Here is a 16,860-nt window from a genome sequence, read left to right as displayed (position 1 = left end):
ATGGCCTGTATCAGACGCACCTTAGTCTCCAGAGAGACACCACTGCTCTTCAGCACTTTGGAGAGGTCCCTAACAGCAGACTTTCCCATGGCAGTTCTTCCTTCATCTGTTCCAGTGTAACGTTCACTGTCTATCCACTCTTTTTTTTGTTTGTTTTTTATTTTATTGTGTGCGTGTACCATCAAATCAGATCTGACTGGTACAGGAGGAGATTGTCCCTCCTTCCCCGGCAGAGCATCTGGTGGATTTGAACCGTTCGCTTCTGGGATTGTAGTTGCAGCTCCTTGCCACTAGGCCACCAGAGCTCCCCTTATTTTCTACTTTTAACATCCTAAAAATGTTAGGTCAATAATGCCATGCAATTTTTCATATTTTTATATGAAATAATATTTTGCACACTGAAATGTGTTGGTATTATTAGAAATAAAAAAAATTAAAACTAGAGACCAATAGCATCTTACATATTATAGCATTTGTTGGTATTTTTGTAATATGTATGTCATTCATTACTTTTCCAGAAGAAACAACCAAATCTTACAAGGGCAGGTGAAAGTAGAAAGATCAATGAAGAGGATAATGAGATAAGGTACTGTGTTGTCTTAAATGTGAATATACGTAAGTTCAACATTGCTGTTTCATATACATATGACTTTTTAAATTTTTTTTTATTTTAATATTTACAGATATTTTGGATTTCCATTCATTCATTGCTGCACTTCTCTCCCCGCCCAGCGCCCCCTCCACCCCCCAGTTGGCTCCTCTCTTTGAAAAGTAAAAGAAAAAACACCCTCCCTGGTACACAATGCCCCCGCACTCCTCCCACCGCCCCAAGTACATTCCACTATGCAACCTTAATTGTGGACTCTTGTCCACATTGACAACCACAATACCCTATCACTTTTAAATTATTCTCTCCCTCATCTGTTTCAATGCAGTATACACAATTTATCCAGTTTTTCTCAGTCTTACCCCAACCCTGATATCAGTCCCATTTTACTGCAGTGGCACCATGCAGTATTTGTCCTTTTATTTCACTCAGCATAATGTACTTCAGGCTCACCCATTTTGAATAATATTGCATGAGTTCTTTGTTTTGCAATACAGCATAGTATTCCATTGTGTGACTATACCACAGCTTCTCTATCCATTCGTTTGTTGATGGGCACCTGGGTTGTTTCCAACTCCTTGCTATTGTAAACAAAGCCGCAGTAAACATGGGTGTGCATATATCTGCTTGGTTGTCACATATGGTCTCTTTGGGATGTATTCCCAGTAGTGGAATTGCTGAGTCAAATTGTATCTCTATTTGCAACTTTTTGATAAAGCACCATACCGCCTTCCACAGTGGTTGTACCAGACACTAGTGTCTTATATGACATCTTTACACATATATATGACATCTTTTAAAAAATATTTTTAAAACGGATTTGAACAAAAGTTTATAAAATGTATCGTTTTTTTCAAACAATAATTCATGGACATTTGCTGCATAGCATTAATTACAACATTCATAGTGTTTTTATTGTCCATTCATTCCATGTTGTCATTATCTTCATCTCTTAATGAGTATTTGTTATCTATTTGTTAGTTTTCTTCTTCTCTCCTTACCTTCCAATATTGTGTAAGGTTATTTTTACACACAGCTAAAGAAAAGTTTTCCAATAACATCTTTAAGGAATTGTTGACTTTCCTGAAGGCAGCTCTCAACCATTGTCTCCTACGTCTCATTCATGTGTCCGGCCTCTCCCTCTCTCTTCAGCCTTACATCTGTATTTTCCTTTGGGATTCAGTCACATGTTTGTCTTCGTGGCCCTAGTCATGGTTTGAGAAGTGGCCATGGTGATTGCTTCATTTCTGGAAACAGTAGTCTAATGCAGACTCCTGGTCCTGGAGATCTGAGGGCAGGTTTGATCCATACCATTATCAGACATGCTGATTCTTCCTGTTCAGACTCTATTCCTAAGCTTAGCTCTTTTTGGCAGAAGTCATCATGTTTGTCCAGCCTTTGTCACATATTCCTAAACACCTTTGGTTCAAGATATTTGAAGTGATTGTTCTCTTCTTGTGTGATATATTTTTACTTCATTCTGGTTTACAGAGCCTTTAATGTTTTTCAGGATATATAGTATTTTCTCCAGAAACATTTTTTTTAAAAAGTCTTTAGAATGCCTTTTCATTTACTGTAGTTGACCCTGTTGTTGTTTGCTTTCGAGTCAGAACTGACCCATAGCTGACCCTCCTGTGGGTTTTCAGAGATGGTTAATCACACAGGAGAATGTTGTTCATCCTTCTTCCTGCGAGCTGTTGGTGGATTCAAACTGTGTCCCTTTAGGATTGCAGTGCAGTTTCTTACCTCTAGGCTACCAGAGCTCTTCCATATTTCATGGACTTGCAATTTTGTTTACATTCAACTATCATTTTTTTTTTTTTACTTGGTACAACATTGCCTTCTTTTATATCATGTCAGTGTATATACATACACATATATTATGTGTGTGCAAGCATTTTTTAGAACGACTAGTGAGTTCTGGCAGCATAGTCTATAGAGAGTTCCACTTGCTGACCACAAAGGTGATACCTCTCTGGTGGTCTGAATCCATCAGTGGATGAGAGAGAGAGAGAGAGAGAGAAAAGAGACACATACACACAGAGAGATGGTCATTTTCCTCCCTCGCAGTTTACAGCTTCTGTTAACACACAAAAGGATCGGCTGTGAGCTAGTTCTGACTCAGCAGCAGTGATGTTTTTAAGTGGGTTTTAAAAAAATGTGAACATGCAAATAATATTTCAGACTACTTGGAAAGACTATGCTGGATAGATACACTCTTCCCCAGAGTATAATTTATAGAGATAAGCTTTTGCTGCAATTTTGCAATCTTTTGCTACTGGATTTGTAGAAAACACTGCTTTTTACAATGTCCAGATCATGGTGTACTTCTTCATTGCTATCCAAAAGGGAATAATCATTTTTCTTCTTGTTTTTCAGTATGTTGCAAGAAAAAGAGAGAGAGTTTCAAGAAGTGTAATTGTGGCCTGTATCAACACTGTTACTTTCATGCACTGGTAAGTTTATAGAATTCAAGCTGTGATATTTAACCAGAACTCTACAGCATCCTGGATACCAAAATTTAGAAACAAAGTATATTAGTAAGTTTTCTATCAAGCAGATGTCACTATGTTCACAGAAGCTGTTATATAATTGAGTTGAGCATATCTAATTCATTGCATATATCTCAAATTCTGAACATGAAGCAGGGTTAGTCCTGATTTAGCCTGTATGGAAGAGCTACAAAGACAAAACAAACCAATTCACTGCTTATTTAGACCAGCTTTGAGACCAGAAAATAAATTAGGGGAATAGAGGAAATTTGAACTAAAATATACTAAAACCCATAGAGGAATAATGACTAATCCTGTTTTATTTGGGTGTTACCATCATAAAATATTAGAAACAGTACCTCATTTGTAGATCTTGAAACAAAAGGAGAGGCAAAACAGTTTTTCTCTGCCATCCTAAAGAGAAAGGACATAAAGTTCCAAAACTCTTTAGACAGGGTGGTGATGTTGTCAAGGCAGAATTCTACCTGCCATGACTTGTTTAACCAATATCGAATATCTTTAGTAGAGGACGTTCTGAATATATACCAATGACAGGTAGTTACAATGATTGGCAGGGAGGCCTTGTTACAAAAACGTGAGTAGAAGCACCAAAAAGACAGATTATATATCTCCTCTCTCCTTTTTACATTCTGTCCACCCAAACTGCAGACTGTTGGAGGAATAGCTAGCATAGCAGAAACCTGCTCTGTCTTCTCTTTGAGCTCTGCAAACTGGCTGTTATAATTTGTTGTTCCCCTTGGACTCCCCAGCATGTGTATCCACAACAGCAAACTAGTGTAATCTCCTCTTCCTCCATCCACACTTCTGCCCTGCCCTCTCATAGACTCTTTGTGGATAATTACAGATGTGATCAATCCTGTGGTGAGCCCTGCCTTTCCCTTTCAGGTCACTATCCTATTGATTTTCTCTCTGCCTCAGAGAGTTCTCTCTCAGTTGCACCTTCCCCTGGGGAAGCTGCATCTTTTATTCTCTTTACTCCTAGAGGAAATCACTTTTTGACTTATAGAACATACTTTTCCAGCAATTAGGAATAACACAGTAAGATGATAATTATAGAGCTTCTTTCTCCAGCTCTTTACCCCTGTCATATCAGACATCATAATTTTTGCAATCAGTCATGCTCTTGATCACATGTCCAAAGTATGAATGACACCTTAATTTTTTTTTATACTTCTCATCTTAACTATTCTTCAGGCTTGTTTTTATTTCTGTCATCTAATGTGAATGAATAGACCCTTTGCTCTGACGTTTTATTCTCTGAGTAAATATCCAGGCTGAAATAATATTTTTCCTGCAGATTCATATTGCTTTTCTCCAGCCTTATGACCAGCATACCTGTTTCCTCTCTAATGGATGTTTGAGTTGCCAGACTTTCACCAATCTCATTGAATGATTAAACAGTCACTTGCTGAATGAGGGTTAATGGCTCAAGTAATGCTCCCTGTTGTTTGTTTTGGGAATTGCATTGTTGAGATTCTGTTTTGGCACATGTACATTTAACTTTGTGGTTTTCAATTGTGGCATTCATTCTCTGACATTTGGAGAATGCATTATGATCAGGAGAAATCCAAGCCACTTGTTTGGAAGAAAAAAAAATATTACATCTTCAAGGAATCATAGACAAATAACTTATGCCTATGTTGCATGCCATCCAATCAAAACTGACCTGTAGGTTACCCTCCAGTGTATTTTCAGAGGCTGTAAATCACATAGTAGGAGATTTCCCATTCTCCTCCCATAGAGTAGCTGTGGATTCAGACCATGTGCCTTTTGAGATTGCAACACAACTGGCCACTAGGCCATCAGAGCCCCCTGTATACTCGTCAGATGATGTTCCTGGACAGAAATTGATTCTGTCTGGTTCTCAGAGTCTCCCAGGCAACTAACTAAATGCCTAACCATTGTAAGCTCTGAATAAATGTTTATAATGAATGAGTGACTGAATGAATTAATGAAAACTAAACTTGTCCGTTGGGAAACTGTATGAGAGGTGAGTCAGAGAATCCCATCCCAAGAGAGGGAGCAGGGGGAGTTGGGCTTGATCCCAAGTGGTCATGAAAATTGTTCTTCTAAAACAGGGCTTCATCAATAAGACCACAAAGTGTACGAAGAAAAGGAGAGTAGAATAATAGAATCACATAGAATGGCTGCCTTTAATTGCTTTTCTCAACATATGAAATGTATTTTAAGTATAAAAAGTATCAAATTCACATTCAAGATGTGTACTCATTCAGAAATGAGCTTATCATCTATATACACTTATTGAATAGTGGTTGTAAACATCTCATTACACTTTTTGTGACTCTTAGTACAATTTCATAATTACTAATCTTGCTGTTTTGTGTTCCTCTTAAGCATACTAAATTAAAAAAAAATATGTGAGGGTTGTTTTTTCCCAGTCTCTAAACATAAGCTCTTAGAAGACTAAAATATTTAGATCTGATTTTATCTTAGAATCCAACTAAAATTATGTGCATATATTTTGTGTATATTTAGTAAATAAGGGAGCTCTGGTGGTCTACTGGGTACGGACTTGCACCGCCAACCCAAACACACTCAAATCCCCCAGCTGCTCTGCGGGAGAAATATGGACAATCATCTCCCATGTGCTTTACAGTCTCAGAAAACCTGTGATGAGTCAGTCCCAACTTGATGACACATATCAACAGCAAGAAGTGATTCATAGAGGGCTGTGGGATAAGTTAATTTAGAGATGAATTAATGCCTCAGAATGAATTGCTTTTATTTGTAAAAATAAAATGCAAAATTAGTTCATGTATAAAGAAATAAGAATTCACATATTATTGGAAAGATCAAAAATAGGTTAGGAAGAGAGCTAGCTCATTAATAAACAGAAGAGTAAAGCATGAATATTATTACCATTTATTGTGTACTCAGAGTATGACATATGGCGAAAGAAAAAAATGAAAATAGGTGTCAGAAGAAACTTTGAAACTGATACTAAAGCATTGAGAAGCCAAACAAAAGGAAGAAATGCCAAAGTACAAGAGATGAACAAAAGATTTCAAAGGGCTGCTCTAGAAGACCAACTATTGTAATGAAATGTGCAGAGTGCAGAAAATGGAGAATAAAAAGGGAAGAATTCATGTGACATTTCTCAAGCTTGAAAGACCTGAAAAACAAATTCAAGCCTCAAATTGGTTGACAGTGAAATATTTCAGTAAGTACCATGTCATCAAGAGCCAAGGTAATGAAGGAAGAAGTTGAAACTGGACTGAAGGCATTGGCAAAAATAAAAAATAAAATAAGGCACCAAGAATTGATGGGATATTAGTTGACATGTTTCAGTTAACAGATGCAGCCCTGGACATGCTCACCAGACTTTGCCAGTATATTTGGAGGACAGCTACTTGGCTAACTGGCTGGAAGAGATCCATATTTATTTTCATTACCAAGAAAGGTTATCCAATAGAATGTGGAAGTTGTCAAAACAATAGCGTTAATGTCACATGCAGTTAAAATACAGCTGATGATCGTTAAAAAATGGATAGAGAAGTACATAGATGGAGAACTGCCAGAAATTCAAGTGGGGTTTAGAAGTGGCAGTGACACCAAGAATGTCACTGTTAATGTCAGATGAATCTTGACTGAAAGAAAAGAATACCAGAAGAATGTCTGTTTGTGTTTTACTGACTAGGCAAAAGGATTTGGTTGTGTGGATCATGATAAATTATGGCTAGCATTGAGGAGAATGGGAATCCCAGAATACTTGTTCACCCTCAGGTGAAACCTGTACCTAGAAACTGCTATCCAAAAGGAGAAAGGGAACACCATGTGATTTAAAATTAAGAAAGGTTTGCATCAAAGTTGTATCCTCTCTTCATAGCAGTTCAGTCTGTGTGCTGAGCAAATTATTCAAGAAGCTGGACTCTGTGAAGAAGAATATTTTCTCAAGATTGGAGGAAGATACATCAATAACCTATGTAATATAAATGACACAACCTTGCTTGCTAAGGACTTGAAGTACTTGCTACAAAATATGAAAGAATACAACTTCCAATATGGATTGCATCTCAAGAGAACCAACAGAACCGTTCTTGACCAGTACACAATATTATGATCAAGAAAAGATTGAAACTGTTGATGACTTAATGTTACTTGGATCCACAAGTTTGGGGACCAAGGTGCACTAGATTAAGGCCATGATCTTTTCAATCACTTGCTGTTCATCTTAGAGCAGGACAGAGAGTAAGGTTGACAGAAGAATTAATGTCTTGGATCTGTGGTGTTATAAGAGTACTGAATAATATCACATGGATTTCCAAAAGAACAACTAGATATATCTTGGGTTAGGTATAGCCTACGGATCATACTTGACTCAATGGCACCTACTAACAAGTATGACAAAAAGGTTTATACTTGACTCTGCACAAGAAAGAACTTTCAAACCCACCAAGTGATTCTAAGTTTGGGTGAACGATAAGGTGGAGGAGAGGTTTATTTGAGGGCATTCTAATATGATAATAGGAAATCTTCCAAAAAATAAGAGTAACAGTAATAAAACATACCAATGTAAGAAGGAAATGAAGACTTACAACTATATATTGGGAGGGTTGGATAGGCGTAATTGGATTAGACTCTTTTTCTTGCTTACCAAGAAGGGGAAAATGAAAAGAATAACTCAGGTTTGTGGCAGAATTTCCCTCAGAAATGGGAATGTCACCAACTAATTGATGGAATACCAATTGATATATTTCAACAAACAGATGCTGCCCTGGACATGCATACTGGGTTGTGCCAAGAAATCTAGAGGATAACTACTCTCCAACTGACTGGAAAAGATCCATATTTATTCCCCTTCCAAGAAAAGGTAACTTGGCAGAGTGTCAAAGTTATCAAACAATATCACTCATATCACATGCAAGCAAAATCCTGAGATGAAGATTATCCAGAAACGACTGGAACAGTACCTTGACCAAAAACTAGCAGAAATACAAGATGGATTTAGAAGAGGTTGTGGCACTAGAGACGTTATTACTAATTTTAGATGGATCTTGGCAGAATGCAAAGAGTACCAGAGGAATGTCTGTCTGTGTTTCATTGACTATGCAAAGGTATTTGACTGTGTGGATCACAAAAAAATTCTGGATAACTTCGAAGGAAATGGCAGTCTCAGAACACTTGACTATGCTTTTGCAAAAACTGTACTTCAACCAGGAAGCAGTCCTCAGAACAGAACAGGGAAACACTGCATGGTTCAAAATCAGGAAAGGATGCATCAGGGATACATCCTGTCTTCATACCTTTTCAATCTATATGAAGAAAATATCATTTGGGGGGCTGGGTTTTATGAGGAGGAATGTGGCATCAGGGTTGGAAGAAGACTCAACAATCTACATTAGTCAGATGACACAACCTTGCTTGCTGAAACGGAACAGTTCCTGAAGACTTGCTGCAGAAGGTCAAGGACTGTAGTCTTCAATGTGTATTTAAGCTCAATATTAAGAAGACAAAGATTCTCACCACTGGGATAATTGACAGCACCATGATATATGGAGAAAAGATTAAAATTGTTAACATTTTCAGTTGCTCTGCTCCACAATCTTGGCACCTGTAGTCAGGAAATCAAAAGATGAATTGCATTGGCAAAATCAGCTGCCAGGGATCTCTCCACAGTACTGAAAAGCAACGATGCCAGTTTAGAGACTAATGTGTACCTGATTAAGGCCATGGTTCTTATAATTACTACCATGCATCAGAGAGCTGGACAGTAACTAAGGATGACAGACGAAGAATCAGTGTCTTTTGAGTTGTGGTGCTGGAGAAGAGTCTTGAACATACCATGTACCACCAAGAAAACAAATTGGTTTGTCTTAGAGAGGGTAAAACCGAGTTTCTCCTTGGAGGCTAAGATTTTTAAATTCCATCTCCCATATTTTGGGCACATGGCTAGGAGGGACCAGTCCTTGGAGAAGGACATTGTGGTTGGAAGTTGTAGAGGGAAAGCTCAGGAGAGGAAGACCCCAGATGAGATGAATTGATTGAATATCTGGGGCAGTGAGGGTTGGTGTTTTGGAGACCATGAGACTGACTCAGGACAGGGCAGTTTTCCGAGCTGTTAGACATAGATAGGGTCACTGTGTTGCAATAGCACATAACAACAACACAGTAAATTAGGATCCATATTGAAACAGTACAATAAAAAACATAAGGGATAGTTGTATTCCAAAGGAAAAAAACAACCACATATAATTGGTAGTCCAAAAGATATTAAGTATTCTTTACTACATAAATAGAAGAAAAGAATGTGAAAATGCTAACAATGAACTGAAAGTAAAAGGGAAAATTGCTTGTAAGAGAAAATACTCAAAGCTGTGTTTATTTGATACCAAATATGAGAACTTTTGAAAAGCTAAAATTTGCTTAGTCACCCATCCATTCTCAAATGTCTATGCATGGAAGTTGCAAGAAATTCCTAGGTGACTAACTCTACTTTTCATTTATTTTATTGTTATTTTAACATCAATCTGCTACCTGCTAGGTAGGCTACTAACCAAAAGATCTGTAGTTTAAGCTGCTTCTATGAAGCAAGATAGGCATTCACGTTCCTGTAAAAATGTACAGCTTCAGAAACCCAGTGGAGGGTTTCTGTGAGTTGGAACTGATTCAGTGGCAGTGGGACGGGAATTTGGTAGTTCAGTGTCTCTGAACCCTGCTCTATCCTGAGCCAATCTCAAGGTCACCAACAAACCTACCCCCATTACCCCAGCTACTATGCCAGTCCATCTCATCCAAGGACTTCTGCTCTGTCCCTCCACCCTCCAAGCATCCTTCTTTGAGGATTAGTCCCTCCTGGCAACATGCACAAAATATGTGACACAGAGCTTCAAAAGCCTTTCCTCTAAGGAGCAATGTGGTTTCACCTTCTCTAAAAGAGACTGTTCTCTTGGCCGTCCATGTTCAATATGCTTCTCCAGCACCACAACTCAAAGGTATCAATGCCTCTGTCATATGCGGTCCTCATCCAGGTCCCAAATCTTATACAATCCAGTTTTTGTACAGATTTCTTCTATTTCACAAAAGGAAATAAGGCCTGTGTATGAATTACCAAAGTTAAAAAGCAGAGTAGAGATTTACAAAGTTTAAAATGGAGCTTGAAAGAAAATTAAATATGAGATTAAAGGCAGGGCCTCTGAATAAGATTATATTGGATGTATCTACAGCACAATCTAGTTAGTGGTATCATGATACTCTTAGAATTGTGCAGTTCGCAACGATAGACTACATTGGCCTTATTTGAAGAGTGAGAGAAGTCAGTAGGAATAGAATAAGGGTTTTATTTTGGCAGTTGCATTTCAGCAGTGCTGGATCTGGGAGGATTGATCAGATTTTATTACCAGCAGACACATGATAGTGGCGACAGTGCAAGGAGTGTGCACTAACTCAGTCAGTTCAAAGGTCAGTGTGTACACCAGTGGAGTCTCACACAAAAAGGCTTAAAATGCTGAGACGATAGAAATCAGTTTCAAAAAGGATTTGAATGCCAGGGACAGAAATAAGAATTCCAAATTGCTCTTTTTTAAGAGTGATTTTTATGCTTTGCTACATATTGTGCTAATGAAAGGTCAGCATTTCAAATCTACCAGCTGCTTCCAGGGAGAGGAATGGGCAGTCTCCTCACCTAACGATTTACAGCTTCAGAAACCTGATGGAGGATCACTGTCAGTCAGAATTGACCAGATGGCCATGGGTTTGGTCTTGAGTGAGGATGAATTATCAGAAGCCTGTTGATATTTTAGAAAAGGTGTGAGTGGTTTTTTAAAAAATAATCATCTGGTATTGGGGTGGCTAGATGGATGCCTGCTGGGGAGTCAACTGTATTGTCAGTTCCAAATCGCCTTCAATATGTTGTTTTGTTTTTTGAGAGGGATTGGAGTGCTGAACTGAAAGCACAAGTTCCAATTAGACCAGTCAGCTTGGCAGTTGTAAGAGAACATTGACTTTAAATAAATCAAGGCCGTGGAAGACATTGTGGAAACAACAGACAAAGCATCAACCAGTCTCTTTTCCAATGGAGTGGAAAGCTTGGCATCACGGGCAATATTCAAGGATGATTTCAAGTCTGTAGTAATAACCAGATGGTGACACCATGAAAAGAAATGAAAGGTCAGAAAAAGGAACTGTTAGTAATTAATTGTTGGTGGGACCGTTCAGTTGTCGCATATGTAAAAACTGGAACATCAATGGGCAATGAAGGCTGGGAAGAATAGATTTGGAGCTGATCTGCAAAAAATCAAAATTGAAGTCTTGTGATAAGGAGTGTTTACTCAGAAGTGACTCATTCTGATTGATAGTGACAGCATAGGTTTTTAGTTTACTGACTTCCTGTTGTTGTGTACCATTGAGTTAGAACAGACGCATAGCTGAACCGCAGCAGGTTTTCAGAGGCAGTTAATTGCAAGAGAGGAGCTCCCACAGAGCAACTGGTGGATTCAAGCCACAGGCCTTTGCGATTGTAGTACAGTTTCTTACCAAAGGCCACCAGAGCTCCTGTAACATGATAAATACAGAAAATTATTCTCATTAGTATTAGACTCATAAAAGAAGTAAACTGGAAGTTTCCCATAGATCTGAGGTAGAAATAAATAATACCAAGACTTGATGCCCATGGATTCAACTTGACAGTACACAGAGTTGCGGTTGCTGGATGACCAATTGGGAAGCGTGGTAACTCTTCGACAGGTATTTTCTAAGAAGTTTTAAAGCTTTGAGGACTTTCTATAGATACAATGCAAAGGATTAGAAAAGTAGGGGCTTCCAAGGCTATAAGTTGCACAGGAGGAGATTCCCCAGCTTTCTCCGGAGAAGCCACTGGTTGCAATTTAGAGTTTAAAAACCCACTGGAAGGTGGTGGTTCCTATTTGATGGTACGTAATAGTATGGTACAGCAGAGGTCTACTCTCCTCTATGGGATGGATCCACTTTCATTTTCTCTGAATGTCCCTCTTAATAAATTTTCAGCTGTTTTTAGTTAAAAAAAAACACGAAGACTAGGGTTCAAGCCTATTGTTTGTTGTTGTGTACCTAGAGGACAGACCCAATGCTGCCCCTCGAGTGGGTTTTCAGAGACAGTAAATCACAAGGGAGAATAGTGACCGTTCTTTTCTCACTGAGCAGCTGATAGATTAGAATCGTGTGCCTTTAGAATTGCAGCACAACTTTTTGCAGCTAATTCACCAGAACTCAAAGGTTCAAGCCTAGGCTTTGATTAGTTAACAGTGGATTCTTGGAAGCGAGTTCCGGTGGCCTAGTCCATAGGGAGTAATATCCAAGCTGACCCCTCTTTGCTGGTTCATATCCACAGTGGTTTGCTGGAGGGTCATCTGTGAATCAGTTCCAACTCTCGGGCAATGGCTTTTAGTTTCTTAGATGAGTTTGTGTATTGTTAACCTATAACTGCCATACATAATAAAGGGATCTTAATATTTGCCCTGCTGATTTAAGAAGTTTGTTCTAAAACTTCAGGGTATCATAGAAATGGTAGTTTTATTTTTTAGGAAAAGAGTTGTCAGCCTCTTAAGTTTATTTTCTTTGCTTAGTGACCCAGGGACTAAGTCAGAAATAGATTTCCAATTATTGTTTCTCTACCAGGAGGCAGTCGTCAGAACAGAGCAAGGGAATACTGCATGGTTCAAAATTGGGAAGGGCGTACGCCAGGGATGCATCCTATCTCCATACCTTTTCAACCTATATGCAGAACAGATTATCCGGGAGACTGGGCTCTATGAGGAGAAATGTGGGCTCAAGATTGGTGGACGATTTATTAACAATCTGCATTATACAGATGACACAACCCTGCTTGCTGAAACTGAAGAGGACCTGAAGCACCTGCTGCAGAGGGTCAAGGACTGCAGCCTCCAATATGGATTGAGGCTCAATGTCAAGAAGACAAAGATTCTCACCACTTTACCAGTTGGCAGCATCAGGATGGATGGTGAAGAGATTGAGATTGTACACAGCTTTAGTTTGCTTGGCTCCACAGTCAATACTCTTGGCACCAGCAGCCAGGAAATTAAAAGGCGCATTGCCATGGGAAAGTCTACTGCTAGGGACCTCTCCAAAGTACTGAAGAGCAATGGTGTCTCTCTGGAGACTAAGGTGCGTTTGATACAGGCCATTGTCTTCATAATCACTTGTTATGCATCAGAGAGTTGGACAATGACCAAGGAGGATAGAAGGAGAATTGATGCCTTTGAGCTGTGGTGCTGGAGAAGAGTATTGAGAATACCATGGACTGCTAGGAAAACAAACAGATTCGTCCTGGAGAGGGTTAAACCGGGTGGCTCCTTGGAGGCAAGGATTCTGAGGCTCCGTCTGACATACTTTGGACATGTTGTGAGGAGAGACCGGTCCTTGGAGAAGGACATCATGCTTGGGAGGGTAGAGGGACAGCGCAGAAGGAGAAGGCACTCTATGAGGCGGATTGATTCAGTGACTGGGATAATCGGGATGGGAGTGTCAGAGACAGTGCGATTGGCACAGGACAGAGCAGAGTTTAGGGCTGTTGTAAATAGGGTCGCTATGAGTTGCAAGCGACTCGACAGCACATAACAACAACAACAACCTTGAAGTAAGGCTACAAGTCCAAATGATTTTGTAGCTTTAAAAAAAAAGTCCTCTTGCTTTTTGTAATTGCCTCTTGCTTTTGTAGCTAAACTTTATTTTTTAAAAAAGTATTTGCTTTGTGTTTTGGATTTCTGATTTTCCTGTTAATGTCTCTTAATTTTCCTTTGCAAAATTAATCTGCCTCTCTTAATATCAGCTATCTAGTTTCTGGGAGCTCTGGTGGCCTAGTCAGTGGGGACTTGCACTGCCAACCCGAGGTGGGCTGTTTGAATCCACTAGCAGCGCAGAGGGAGAAAGATGAACAGTTTCCTTCTGTGCAATTTATAGCTTCTGAAAACCCGTCAGAGGGTCTATGAGTTGCTCCCAATTCATAGTAAGAAGCAATAAGTTTGAGCTTTGGCTTTGACTTTCTAGTGTTCTCTTGTTTGGTTAATTGACAAGTAATTATAGCTTTTTAAAAACCCTATAGTATGGCTTTTATGATATAATCCTTAAAACAAACTACAACAAGAAAACCGCAGTCCTCATTTTTAATCATTCAATGGAATTTTGTATGTGGCCTATGAAATGAGCTGGCATATTTTAAAACCGGTGGCCTGTTCTGAGATTTATAATTAAAATTTACAGGAAAAGGAAATGAATAGATAAGAAAAATACAAAATATACATGCATCCCTATGTTGTGATTGAAAATAGAACAAAGGAAGACATGATCTTTAAGAGAAAGCTGATAGAGAAATATATCTCCTTTACTTGAAAGTTGAACATCTGACAGCTGAATCCAAAGCACTGTTCTTTTAACACCATCCCGAATAACTAAACCAGAGCATGGTTTTCATGTTTCAGCAAGTACAATAAGCTGTGCCGAGGCCAAATGAACCTCCCTGGAGGCCTCGACAGAAGGAGGTGCCAGGATTTCAGTGTTTCTTTTTCTGGCTGCCAATGTTGGATGAGTTCTTCCTGCTTTTATTTCCTCAGATGGCAAAAGTGATTTCTCCAACCCTGCTAGACAGTCAAGAGTCTAGAGGTGTCTAGGGACAAGGATTCTCTCTTTGTTGGTGGCTTCTGACCAACTTCTCTGCCTGTCCTGACACATTTTCCTGCCAGTCCATCCATGTCTATTTCTCTGCTCTCTAACCACTCACTGCCTTTCATCCTCTCTCCGTTTCCTCATCACCTACCACTACCTTTTTGTAGTCTTGCTTGGGAAATTGAAGAGGCTGGTAACATTCTTATCATCCATCACAAATTGAGATAATGGCTACTACCTGTTAAGGTATGAAAGTCATGAGTTATTGTTTATCCACTCTTATATTCAACAGGTTTTTCCTGAAAGTCTTTGATGTATCTAAATGAGGTCTAAACATTGGGTGAAAACGAAAAACCAAGGTCATCTAGACCAAGTTCCGTGTCCTTATGAAACTTACATTCTAATAGAAAGAAACAGACAATAGAAAAATACACATACTAATTTCAGATCTCATAAATGTTAAAAGGCAAAGCTAAGGATTTATGATAGCAAGTAATAAATAGATCACTGCCTTGAGAAAAAAGTATCAAATTATTTTAGACTATGTAAATGAAGCATATCTTGCGAGTCTGTCTGTTGTTCGCACATAATTCAGTCATTGAGAATGTAAAGAGGAAACACACGTGCTCTAACCTCTCTTTTTTTTCTTCCTTTCTCCCTAGGCGGGTAACAGTTCATGTTTGCTTCATAAATGAAGCAGCTTAAAACAAATTCATATTCTGTCTGGAGTGACAGACTGCATCTTTATCTGTTCTTGCTACCCGTGACTCTATAAGGATGATTCAGAAATTGGAACCAAGTGTTTTACTGTGAAACTGGCACTGAATTAATCATCTGTAAAGAAGAACTTGCATGGAGCAGGACTCTATTTTAAGGACCTGGGGGACTTGTAGTCTCATTTAGAACTTGCAGCTGACGTGGGGGAAGAAACGCACGCGTCCTAGACTGCACGTCCCGTTTGCATGCCTTCAGAAATGTCTAACTGCTGAAATACCGCAAAGCTTTACTTCTCAGTTTCAACCTGCAGTCGTAGGTAACCTGGCCTCTGCAAGTAGATTTCAGCCTGGAGAAGAGGGGGAAGGTAGCGTTTTTCCCTCAAAGGGATCTAGAAGAAAGAATTTTAAAAACAAAACAAAAACTCAGTTGCATCAGCCACTGTGCAGTATTGAAAACAGTGGGAAAGAAGTGGTAGAAGTAGGCAACAGTCAGCCTTGTCGTTGCCAATTTAAAGGTAGAGGTCTGACCATGATCTCTTTTTGACAAAACCATGCCACCCATATCTCACTAGATGAATGGACGTGACAGGTTCTGTCCTTGTGGGGAAGATGCTAGAGCAGTGATGCCGTTGTAGAGTGAAGACAAGTTAACCTAAGAAGAAGCTGTGGATGGACACTGGTGAAGCCTGCTTTTCCCATGACCACTAGACAGTGTATAAGTTGTGTTTGCAGAATATATCGCCAAATGTTTCTGTTCTAAAACCATTACAGAGTTGTGTAAGAGACCTTAGGAGAAAATGCTGAGTGCATGAAGGTCTCATTTTAAATTTCCACCATGGGAGACAGTGAAATTTAATTATGCTATTTTATATCTAAGGTGAGAAAAACCACACCCACTCACTTCATATGGGTGTTCAAAACTAGGTTACTTGACTTTTAAAGAGTGCAAGGAATCTGGAAATTTTAGTTATTTATAGTATAATCACCATTATCTCTCTAAAGGATCCATTTGTTTAAAATCAGGCACTCTATATTCACTAAGGTTTATGAATTTAAAAATAAATAAGCAAAAAGAGAGCTTTATATAGCTGTGCATGGCAGTTTGCTATTTAAAATGTGTGACAACATTTCAGCTTATGAAGAGTGGATTTAGCAGAAGTACCAACATGGACACAGGTTTTGAATAAGAACTTGTAAGTTATTAAGTGAATTCCTGTCAGTTGTATTTTTTAATAGTCACTGAAACATCTGGCTAAAGTCAAAGAATGTTTTCTTATAGTTTATTTTCATGAAAGTCCTATGAACAGATATGTAAAGGAATTCAAAGCTTTCCAGTCTAATTTAATCTTAGAATATTATTGCAATATACTATGGTCACTATCAGCCCATTTTCAATGTAATCATTAAA

General features: G+C 38.8%; 1 protein-coding gene across 3 annotated transcripts in view; it reads left to right on the top strand.

Annotated features, from left to right (window-relative positions):
* Window positions 1-16,020, top strand: part of KITLG (KIT ligand) — a 138,032-nt gene extending 122,012 nt beyond the window's left edge. For 2 of the 3 annotated variants that reach the window (XM_006889498.1, XM_006889496.1), the window contains 2 exons: window positions 519-586; window positions 2,987-3,026. In XM_006889498.1, the coding sequence (XP_006889560.1) occupies window positions 519-586; window positions 2,987-3,026 (108 nt within the window). Of the gene's footprint in view, window positions 1-518; window positions 587-2,986; window positions 3,064-15,398 lie in introns of those variants that run through there. The other variant, XM_006889497.1, reaches the window with a different exon arrangement.
* The last annotated feature ends 840 nt before the right edge of the window (window positions 16,021-16,860 follow it).

This window comes from Elephantulus edwardii, unplaced genomic scaffold (assembly GCF_000299155.1).
Source record: "Elephantulus edwardii isolate Elephantulus edwardi_28Jun2011 unplaced genomic scaffold, EleEdw1.0 scaffold00078, whole genome shotgun sequence".
Lineage (NCBI taxonomy): Eukaryota > Metazoa > Chordata > Mammalia > Macroscelidea > Macroscelididae > Elephantulus > Elephantulus edwardii.
The sequence above is the reverse complement of the archived record's forward strand: the minus strand, read 5'-3'. Positions and strand labels throughout refer to the sequence as shown.